This window comes from Anabrus simplex, chromosome 3 (genome assembly GCF_040414725.1).
Source record: "Anabrus simplex isolate iqAnaSimp1 chromosome 3, ASM4041472v1, whole genome shotgun sequence".
NCBI classification, from domain to species: Eukaryota; Metazoa; Arthropoda; class Insecta; order Orthoptera; family Tettigoniidae; genus Anabrus; species Anabrus simplex.
The window spans coordinates 505,011,667-505,024,166 of record NC_090267.1 but is presented as its reverse complement, the minus strand read 5'-3'; the positions used below and the strand labels follow the sequence as shown (position 1 = coordinate 505,024,166).

The following is a 12,500-nucleotide window of genomic DNA, read 5'->3' as shown; positions in this document are numbered from 1 at the left end:
TAAAAATAAAATATCATTTAACGAGACCAACTCATGTTTGCCGTCTACAAAGGCAAATTACAAACCACTAAAATCACCAATAAAAAAATAACATATCATTTAACGAGACCAACTCGTGTTTGCCGTCTACAAAGGCAAATTACAAACCACTAAAATCACCAATAAAAAATAAAATATCATTTAACGAGACCAACTCGTGTTTGCCGTCTACAAAGGCAAATTACAAACTATTAAAATCACCAATAAAATAAAATATCATTCAACGAGACCAACTCGTGTTTGCCGTCTACAAAGGCAAATTACAAACCAATAAAAAATAAAACATCATTATACTTTTAACATACCTCCAGGTAAGAGCCCCACTGCACTCCACTGTTACCGTGAATCCTAATCTGGTAGAGAAAAGTACGACGACTATTTCTCTACATATGGATGCAACCTTCTTTACGAAGAGCATCCCTAACCTTATTTACACTTCTTCGTCGACGTCTTGAATCCTTTCCAATTGCCGGCTGGACAGAAAGCGTTACATGTCCGGAGGCAAGCAAACAGCAAACTTCTCCATCAACTGAAGCTGCATACTCGGCTGACAAGTTACAAACAAACGCTTTCTTTTACAGAAAGTCCACTGCAAAGCCGGTAAGTCGTCATGATTATACCATGTTCACGCCGTAACAGATACTCACGAATAATAGCAGATCGCATAGCAAACTGCGCAAATACGTAGCTCCCGCAGACCGGTACAAATGAGAAACACACAGAATCAGCATCAGAGTCAGACTCAGAATAAGTATCAGAATGAGAATGACTCGCCGTTTTTTTTTGGTTTTTTTTTACGGGGGGGGGGGGGCGTAGCTCGCTCCCCTGCCGTGACCATCGACTCAATCTACATGGCCTCCGACATGCTATTAGTTTCTAAGAAGAAAAGAGAGCTGGGTAGAGTGGGAAGTGATACTACAGGAGTATCTGCCTGTCCCCATGCTCAGCATGTTACCAGGCCAGATGTGGTGGTGGGTATCAATAGTGGTGTAATCGGGTAGTAAGGGTCAGGAAAAAACCACATAGGCAGAAATAGAAAGATGCCTAAATGTATAACCTGACATTTTGTAGATAGCACATGCAAGGATGTGGGTTGGATTTTTCCAGGTTGTGTTAGTGAGGAGTATGTATCATGCACAAGTGATGGCCATTATCCAGAAGTGTTTGTTTGTTATATGGGGATCAGCCTTCTTGGCACTGCGGGATTTCGTGCGCGGGTCCAATGGCTTCTGGGCTTTGGAACCACAGGAAAGGATTTAGAATGTAAAAACGTAATATTATAAGAAGAATGTGTAGTTAGGGAATATTGCATATATGCATCATTATATTTTTGTATAAATTTCCATTTGGGTAAGAGTCTGTAAATATGGCCTAGCCGTAAGGATTGTGCAACCGGGAAAACTGCGACTATATTGGGAAGTTAAAAATTAAATAATTGAAGGTCAACCTATTCAATACATAAAAGAAAGAAATGTAGTAATTACATTCTTATTTAATAGTAACTATAAATGGGACCGGTTTCGACCCTAGTCCAGGTCATCGTCAGCCGTAAAAACATGTAGAAATTGTGAGTCACTTAAAAGAAAATAGTACGTAATATTAAGAATGGTAGTATGGCACACGCAATGATAGGCGAAATCACACAATGTTTATGAATATTGGAGAACGGTCAAATGGGTCAGTTTCACACTCTGTCAGGCACAAAGTCACAACACTATTAAATAATATATGAAGATCATAAATAACTTGAAGTCGCAGACGAATAGATTTGTAGAAACAAACCGCCAGTTCCCGGTGATCAGCGCGGCACATTCACATTGTGTGATTTCGCCTATCATTGCGTGTGCCATACTACCATTCTTAATATTACGTACTATTTTCTTTTAAGTGACTCACAATTTCTACATGTTTTTACGGCTGACGATGACCTGGACTAGGGTCGAAACCGGTCCCATTTATAGTTACTATTAAATAAGAATGTAATTACTACATTTCTTTCTTTTATGTATTGAATAGGTTGAACTTCAATTATTTAATTTTTAACGTTAATACTTTCAATACGGAAAAGAATGGAGAGAAAAAATTTGGTTGGATGTCAAAGTTCTTTAATTTGTCATCGTCAGCCGAATGAAACGCACAAAACAGTGCATAGGTAAGAAAGAAATTAAAGATAAAGTCCCCACAAAAACACTTGAAGAGGCAAAATAAAACAACGGGGATAGGCACTGTAAAATTCAGAAGAAGTAGAAGGTAAGTCACTTAAAAGAAGCAAGTCACAATCTTCTGAACAGCAGCATAGCACACGTAACCCAGATTGGGGTCGAAACCGGTACCCCTTCCACTTATAATTAAATAGGAATGTAACACTACATTTCGTATTTATTTGTATTGAATAGGTTGAACTACCTTATTTATTATTTGAATTTCATTGTGATACATTTCAATACGGAACATTATGAAATTTTTATCTTTAAATGCACAAGCTAACCAAGCTAAACATAAAGCCTTCTCTTACATGGGCCTAAAGATCAAGATCGCTAAATTAGGAAAAGCTATCGACTTCCTAAAACAATGCATTTCCTATAACCTTACCCCTAAATTTCTTCAAAGTTGTGTCAGAAAAACCCATTCTTCTCCTCACACGTTAAAAACCCAAAGAATAACCAACAAAATTTGGCTGAAAAACGAAATTTGTTTCTTATATCAGAAAAAAACATTTTTAAATAACAGATTATATGAAACACACCTAGAAAATGCTAATCTTCTCCCAAGTGCACAATGGAACCTCTTCCTAACTCAAGTTGATAATAAATTGTTTCATGAATTGTCAGTTAAGCAACAAACCCTTGAGAAAAAACTCAACATTTTAAAGAACAACTCTTCTTCACATAAATATCACATTAAGAACATTAACACACCCTCCAAAACCATTGAACAATTCCATCCTCCCATTGTCAATTTATCTAAAAATCTCTGAGTGATGATGAAAACTTAATTCTTTCTAAGGGCCTGAAACACAATTGGCCCAACCTCAACACTTTCAATATAGCCACCAATTTAATAATTGAATCTGAAATAGCCATTAACAAAATGCCAACAGAAGAACAAGATGAAACCAAATACGAAGTAAAAAGAAAACTTGAAAAAATCTTCATTAATAATAACAAAAACACTTCTCTAAATCATAATAATAAAAACAATAATATTAATAATTTAATTAATGACAATAATATCATCGCTACCAAATCTGATAAAGGCAACACCACTGTCATAATGGAAAAAACTGACTACATAGCTAAAACTAAAGATTTCTTCAATGACTCTTCTTTTTTCTATAGCAAAATAAGTCCCAACCACTAAAATCCAACGCCTGCTCAAACAAACCTTAAAAAACACCTCCTTTCTCCTCACAGATCAAGAAAAAACTAAATTAATAAACATGAACCCAGGCCTACCCACTGCCAAAGCCCTTCCAAAAATTCATAAAACTAACATTCCCATCTGCCCAATAATGAATTACAGACCCAGTCCCTTATATAATACTTCTAAATTCATCCAAATATTTTTACTAAAAAATTACCGATTTTTCTCCAGCAAATCTATCAAAAACACTTCTGAATTAATCGACAAATTAAAGAACTTTGACATCCAACCGAATTTTTTCTTTCCATTCTTTTGGCATCGTAAACATGTATCCTAGTATTCCAATTTCCAAATTATTCCCCTAATAAACAACAACTTAAACAAATTCAGTAATCTGAGTAAACTAGAAATTCAAGACTTATGTCTATCTTAAAATTGGTTCTCAACAATAATTATTTCACCTTTGATAACATTATTTACCAACAAGATAGTTTAGCTATGGGCTCACCAGCTTCAGGCATTCTAGCTGAAATATACCTCGACTTCTTAGAAAACACAAAAATTAATAATAATAATAATAATAATTTCTCTAATATCCTCTTTTGGGCCAGATATGTTGATGACACATTAATAATCTTAAATGAAGAATCAACCATCGCAGCCTCTACACTTCTTCTTCTTCTCAACAACATTGACTCTAACATTAAATTCACCCTTGAATCAGAACACAACAAAACTCTTAATTTTCTAGACTTAACTATAACTAGACATCCTTCTTCTTTAACTTACAAAATTTTCAGAAAACCAACCCAAACAGCAACCACAATATGGCAAGATTCTTCACACCCTCAAGCACATAAACGTGCTACTTATAACAGCCTAATTTTTCGTGTCTTCAACACCCCTATGTCTAAAAAAGATTTAAATAACGAATTGAACACCATCCGTAATCTCGCTAAATTTAATGGCTTTAACAACTCTTTCGTAAACCGTATCATCAACTAATTCAAACATCGTCCTAAAACTACGTTATCAAAAGACAAAACCAAACCCACTGCATTTTCTACTTTCACTTTCACTCAAGATGCTTATAAAATAACTAATGTTCTTAAAAAACACAACATGAACATTTCTTTTAAAACCAATAACATATATTACATATATTACACAACTCTAAATCACTAAATAAATCTAATGCTTTTTCTAAATCTGGAGTATACATATTCAAATGTAACAACTGCAGCTCCTTGTACATCGGACAAACTGGCTGCAACTTCAACATCAGACACTCCGAAAATATCAACGCCATTAAATACAACAGATGCTCCACTATAGGACAACACATACAAGACTCCAAGCAAAATTTCACTAATATTGAAGAAGATATAAAAATACTTAAAATCGTTAACAAAGGCCCCCTCCTAAACACTGCTGAAAATTGTTTTATTCACCTTGACCAATACTTCAACCCTAATTTCAATTTAAACGACATTTCTGAAAAACCCAATATCCTATTTGACTTCCTAATTCTTCTTCTCAAAAATTCTAAATTTCTAAACCCGAATTCAATTTTCCATGCCTTACAAAGTTCCTACCCGCATTTTCTACCTCCAATAACCCACCCTCCTAACCCACCCTAAACTACCCCTCCTTTATTTCCCTATCTTATCCTTTCCCATTATCTTTTAACTTCAAATCCTTTTAATCTTCTCTTATCTACTAATCCTCTCCTTTATTAACTCATCCCAACTTTTCTTTTCACCTCTCCTCTAAAAAAATTTTTAAAAATTTTAAAAACCTACTTTCCAAATTGAACTGTGTACTTATATACTATATTGCCACCTGCATTTTGGGTCTTCACATTGAAATTTAAACTCATGCCTTGCGCTGACTTTGACTGCAATTACGATCTGAATTTTTATCTTCAAGAAATAGCGCACTGTGCATATACGTTTTTTATTTGTTTCCGGTATTGCGCTTTTTACCATTTTTCTCTTCACAATTGTTTTTTACGTCAACTGTTCTAAAAATCTACTAGATCCTAGTTACATATTTCAATTATTTTGAATTGTATTATATGTATGTATATATTTATATGTACATTTTCCCGACCGAAACAAATACTGGATCATTAAGCTATTCATCAAGTTCAGTCAGCATTTGAAAGCACAGTGCCTGACGTTGAATATGTCGCACTGATCTTCGGGAGCTGGTAATTTACTTCAATTGAGCTACTCGTCTTCGGCTTCTGCACGATTTTGGATCTTCACATTTGTTGGATTGTGTTGTGACTTCGCGCCTGATAGTGTATGCAAGCTGGCACATTTAACTGTTCTCCGCTTCTCGTAAACATTATGAGACAATGCCAAACTTTGCGTGCGCTATGCTGCTGTTCAGAAGATTGCGCCTTGCTTCTTTTAAGTGACTTGCCTTCTACTTCTTCTGAATTTTACAGTGCCTGTCCCCATTGTTTTATTTTGCCTCTTCAACTGTTTTTGTGGAGACTTGATCTTTAATTTCTTTCTTACCTATACATTGTTTTTTGCGTTTTATTCGGCTGATGATGACCCGAATTGGGGTTGAAACCGGTACCGCTTCCACATATAATTAAATAGGAATGTAACACTACATTTTTTATTTATTTGTATTGAATAGGTTGAACTACCTTATTTATTATTTCAATTTCATTGTGATACATTTCAATTCGGAACATTATGAAATTTTTATCTTTAAACGTGTTTTGATCAAAGATGGCTAATTATTTAGAAAAAAAAAAAAGTTGTATATCCTGTGTGAGGCGATTCAAGAGAGAAGACTTCAACAAGATGGCAATCTGCATCTTTGCTAAACTCATTCGTACTTACACACTTCTTATTCTTTTCCTATAACAGCTAAACCTGCCGTACATATGTATACACCTCAATATTTTTGGATTTGATCAGAATTGGAAATAGAATTATGTTGCTAACTAATATACGCTTCCATTAAACAGATACTGCCTCTGCGTAATATATATACAATATTACTCAATGACTCGCTAGATATTAATATCATAGCTGAAGTTAATTAATAATTCCTTTTATGTCACCAACTTAAATAAATTCTGCAATAGGACTAATGGAGAAGAAGGTGGTATTGACATACATACATACATACCATGTCAGGTTAGCAGAATCCTTAAACTAAAATTACTGCACAGAGCGGTAGTGTGTTTTACATTTTTATTTTTACAATTTGTTTTACGTTGCACTGACACAGATAGGTCTTTTGACAATGATGGGCTAAGAATGGGAAGGAAGTGATGACCGTGGCCTTAATTACAGGCCCATCATTTGCCTGATGTGAAAATGGGAAACCATGGGAAACCATCGTTGGGACTGCCAACACCAAGGTTCAAATTCACTATCTCGTGAATGCAAGCTGATAGCTACGAGCCACTTACTCAGTGCGTGTTTTACTATTGACAGAATTCATTCAAATAATATTTACAGAAGTAAGTTCACTTGCGTTTGAGTTTTCCATTTGACACAGCTTTTTTTTCTCACAGATGTAATCATGCACACAGTCCTATGGAGCATCAAACTTTTGCTCTCCAACACGGCTTCTCCAGGGCAGTGTCATTCAAGAACAGTTCACTTCACAGCTTCTCGCTTTGATTCACTAGAGTACTTGATGACAAACCGACTCCAGTGACTCGTCAGAACTCACGACCACCTCATGACTCACTCACGATTGACTCTGTGCTTTAGCAGCTGTGCTCTTTGTATAAGTCATAACTTAACGAATTTTATTATGGTCCGTATTGACAATTGATCACTATCAAAGGGTAGCGAAAGGTCCACCTATTCAATACCATGGTATTCAAGGCCCACTTATTCAATATCCTTTGGTAGTGACTTTGTACAAGTCCATGGAAGATTCTCGAAATTTCCATTACCAGATCATTTCGGGTGCATTCTTCATTGTTAACCAGCTTCTTTTAAGGATCTTCCTTCTCGCGAGCCTCAACAGAGTACCGGCGGTATTGTTTTGCTCACTGCTGGTCCACACCTATTGCCGGTGCTGAACCACCATTGTTGTCCCCTTGCCAGCCTGCCCTGCACTCCAGTCTTCATTGTCAGAATGCATGCGTACATACATACATATTTCATTATTGATTGTAATGCCTTTCAGTATTCGGTTCAAAAGCTTCTGTGGATGATATAAGGGCCTCATCTAGCTTATCTTGAAATAAAAAATATGGTCATCTTCTGTTTGCCGCATATACCTCCACTTTGTATCCTGCTATTTTTCCTAATGACGTAACAATACATGACATCATTGCTCTTCAGTAAATCTTGCTGTGGGTGGGGGACACAGGCGAAGAATACACCAATGATATCCTCTGCCTGTCATAAGAGACGACTAAAAGGGGCGACCAAGGGATGATCGAATTAGAACCTTGAGACTACTTGTAATTGGTACCACCACACGGGGAACACCATGGGTCGCCTTTACTTGCACTTAGTACCACTATGTTAGGTACACAATAGGTTTGTGATTAGTAGCAACACTGTGTGAATCAGGGTGAGTTTTACAGTACCTGTGATTAGTATCACTATATGAGTGACACCATGGGTCTGCCTTGCCCATGATTAGTACCCACTATGTGAGGAACACCACAGGATAGTACAAGTCCCTGTGATTAGTGCACCTATGTGAGGAACACCATAGGTTTGTGTTGCCTGTAAATGGTGCCGCAATGTGAGAAACACCATAGATCTGCATTACATGTGCGTATTACATTACCGTGAGTAATACCATAATGTGTGGAATACCTCGAGTCTACGCTACTTTTAATTAGTACTGCATCATGACCAATACCATGGTTCTGCTTTCCTAGCGATAAGTACCATTATGAGGTGCCGATGACCCCTTGTGGATCCCTTTAGACTACAAGCATCATTGATTCAGGATTGTGCTTTAGAAGCAGTCCCTTGGTCAGTAATGCTATTGTTTAACACTAGTTTCTGGGAATGTGGGGCATTGACGGTCGGATTCACTGATTGTTTTAAATTCATATCCATCCATTCATTCTTCGTCATCATGTTTTGAATTCTGGTCAGTGGAGGATTTTGGACTTTTAAATTGTCATTACATTTCGTCTTATTTCGTACCATTATGGGCCGATGCCGATGACCTAGGTGTTAGGCCCCTTTAAACAACAAGCATCATCATCATCATAATCATAATCATCATCCTCATCCTCATTTCCACCATATGAATAAGGTATTCCAATCGGTCAATAAGTTGGGTGGCCTAAAATAATTGTAGGTTTGGAGAAGTAGATTTTCAGCCCGTACTCCCAATGTGACGGCAACCTCTCTACATGTGCAACAGGAGAGTCTGCTGTAGCTAAATATGAATACTGCAGGTACATGTTGAAAGAAGATGGGTCTTTCTACAATTCAAAAGCATTGTGTATTATATAAAGGGAGGGGTATTCGTTGTTGACGTTCACAGTAGAACATTACTAAATGTTCCTGTTGCATGTTTGTCATAGTAACGATATGCTGTTAGTGTATGGCGAAGGTCGAAGATACGGATTTCTTTTCTTTGAAGCTGTGTATGTATGTGACATAATTTATGCAATATTTTCTGATAACAAGAGTGATCTTGTGGGAAGGATTAAGTCAGCAAATTAAAATGTCACACCCGTGATGCTGTCAATGTGCAAGCAAACATTATGAGGTGTGTAGTGCTTTGTGTGAAACAAGAAGGTGGGTAATTTGAACAAACTTTGTAATTGAAATGGTACTACACAGTTATGAAATTGCACTGTTTATTTTAGTTTTATTCCCCCCATTACTCAAAGCTTTCACCTTTAGGGTAGATCGTCCTACTGCACAGATAAATCAGAGAGGTTTCCAACATGTCACAAATTTAGTTTGAAAATCTACTTCTCCAAAGCTCCTGTTACTTTAGGCCACATATATTGAGAATATATGCTGCAATCTTACATTAAGAAGTGGTTCCTGTTAATTGTTGTTGTTGTTGTTGTTATTATTATTATTATTATTATTATTATTATTATTATTATTATTATTATTATTATTATTATTATTATTATTATTATTTCTCCTAGTTTCTCTCTGCTTTTACTGCTTCTACCCTTCTTTTGTATGCAATATGAAAGAAATTGTTTGACCTGCTGGCAGAGAATTATATGAAATATGTTTGTAGCTGCAGTTTGCTCTCCAGAAACAACACCTGCAATTGCAACAATCCCTCGGGCAGCCGCCACAGCAGAAACCCACGGTATCCCCTGCAGCCGTAGCGAGTAAACACCGGCGGAGGTCCAACGCTGCAGATCCTAACAAATAGCGACCGACTGACGTAGTCTGCTTGTTATGAAATGGCTGAGAGACTTCTGGTATGTGGTGCCTTCCTAAAATGGTTCTGAGTGTGTGTATGTGCTGCCTCAGTTCCTGCAGTCAGTTGAGATGTGCAATACAATATGTGAGCATCTTAGAGGGGGTTGTAACTGCCAGCAATTTGCAGCTAAGTACTGAAGAACTCCCCCATCCATTCAAGAGTATATGTAATGAGTCCACCAAGTACATGCTTATTCTTAATTAGATCTCATCTTGGAAAGCACATCCATAGCTTTATTTGTTTTATAAACACAGTTCAAAAATACATGTGACCGGTGGCAATTTTTGTGAAACATGTATTTTGTTTCTTATCCTTCCCTAACTCATCAACAGTTGATATAAGTAGAAATGCAAGTTCCTATTACTCATTTTTAATTTGTTTATATATTATATTTTGATTTTAAAAATATTTTTCTTCTTAATGTGAAGATCATCAACTTCAAAAACAAAATGCAGTTGATTTAGACATGGGTGGTTTATATTGTCAAATAGATGTGTGTTTTTTGCATACCTTAAAGCCAGTGATCTTCAAATTACTCCATCTTATATTGGTTCTGTGTACTCTAAAAGAAACTTCTAAACTTTCAGTGCAGTCTAGGGTGTTTTAAAGGTTTTAAATATTAAGTGTACTGACTTTTCTTTTTACCTTCATTTTATTGGATGTAAATAGCATGAAAGTGAGCATCATACAAGAATTGTATTACAGTGAGATTCAGAAAGATTTATTACCATCTGGGTTTGGGTCTGTGAGTTTTCACAATTATTCCTTGCTAACTCTTGGTTTGCATTTAAAGAAAGGGTAGAACTATTTTCACTACTTTTGGTTGCTTAAATAGTGGACGGAAAACATTTTACACTGACTGACAGTGACAATGCAACACCAAGGAGGAGTGGTTCGAAAGGGATGAAAGTTGGGGAAAAAACAGAGACGGCTCGGAAGAATAATTGATGTTTATTTCAAACCAATATGCAGGTTACACAATGCGCACGGCATCGACTCAGTAGGATGTAGGACCGCCGCGAGCGGCGATGCACGCAGAAACACGTCGAGGTACAGAGTCAATAAGAGTGCGGATGGTGTCCTGAGGGATGGTTCTCCATTCTCTGTCAACCATTTGCCACAGTTGGTCGTCCGTACGAGGCTGGGGCAGAGTTTGCAAACGGCGTCCAATGAGATCCCACACGTGTTCGATTGGTGAGAGATCCGGAGAGTACGCTGGCCACGGAAGCATCTGTACACCTCGTAGAGCCTGTTGGGAGATGCGAGCAGTGTGTGGGCAGGCATTATCCTGCTGAAACAGAGCATTGGGCAGCCCCTGAAGGTACGGGAGTGCCACCGGCCGCAGCACATGCTGCACGTAGCGGTGGGCATTTAACGTGCCTTGAATACGCACTAGAGGTGACGTGGAATCATACGCAATAGCGCCCCAAACCATGATGCCGCGTTGTCTAGTGGTAGGGCGCTCCACAGTTACGGCCCGATTTGACCTTTCTCCACGCCGACGCCACACTCGTCTGCGGTGACTATCACTGACAGAACAGAAGCGTGACTTCCGCCATTCCCTCATCCAAGTCGCTCTAGCCCGGCACCATGCCAGGCGTGCACGTCTATGCTGTGGAGTCAATGGTAGTCTTCTGAGCGGACGCCGGAAGTGCAGGCCTCCTTCAACCAATGGAAGGGAAATTGTTCTGGTCGATATTGGAACAGCCAGGGTGTCTTGCACATGCTGAAGAATGGCGGTTGACGTGGCGTGCGGGGCTGCCACCGCTTGGCGGCGGATGAGCCGATCCTCGCGTGCTGACGTCACTCGGGCTGCGCCTGGACCCCTCGCACGTGCCACATGTCCCTGCGCCAACCATCTTCGCCACAGGCGCTGCACCGTGGACACATCCCTATGGGTATCGGCTGCGATTTGACGAAGCGACCAACCTGCCCTTCTCAGCCTGATCACCATACCCCTCGTAAAGTCGTCTGTCTGCTGGAAATGCCTCCATTGACGGCGGCCTGGCATTCTTAGCTATACACGTGTCCTGTGGCACACGACAACACGTTCTACAATGACTGTCGGCTGAGAAATCACGGTACGAAGTGGGCCATTCGCCAACGCCGTGTCCCATTTATCGTTCGCTACGTGCGCAGCACAGCGGCGCATTTCACATCATGAGCATACCTCAGTGACGTCAGTCTACCCTGCAATTGGCATAAAGTTCTGACCACTCCTTCTTGGTGTTGCATTTGCTCTGTCAGTCAGTGTATATCAGATCTTTAAGGTTGGGAAAATCAGAAGGGCTGTAATAATAACTTATCAGACTAGGACAAATGCACTTCGATGTACAAAGATTGTTTACATGGAGCAAGTAATGTAAATTTGAAAATAGGGAACAGAATAAGAATCTTTTTACAGCAACTGTATCTGTGCTGTTACTCGGTTTGTCCCACTTGACAATTTCTTTTATGAACATGCTGTTGGTATCTCCTGTAAGCTGTGTTGTGAGATGACTCAAGAGCAAAAGTTACTTGGTTTATTTCCTTGCCATAGTAACTTAATACACTATTAGTTTTCTCTTAGTGTTTGTACTATGTCCATAAAGGAATGATAAATGAAAAATGGAGAGGAACATTTTGCATAGCATAGTTGGATCGTATATTCAGACTCCAAGTAACCTTAAGATAACTTGGCTCTT

General features: G+C 38.3%; 1 protein-coding gene across 1 annotated transcript in view; it reads left to right on the top strand.

Annotated features, from left to right (window-relative positions):
- The window catches only part of Spt20, a 338,912-nt gene extending 328,152 nt beyond the window's left edge, over positions 1-10,760 (top strand). The window contains exon 17 of the mRNA XM_067143670.2: positions 9,625-10,760. Coding sequence (XP_066999771.2) covers positions 9,625-9,765 — 141 coding nt within the window. The 3' untranslated portion in view covers positions 9,766-10,760. The remainder of the gene's footprint in view (positions 1-9,624) is intronic.
- Positions 10,761-12,500: the final 1,740 nt, after the last annotated feature.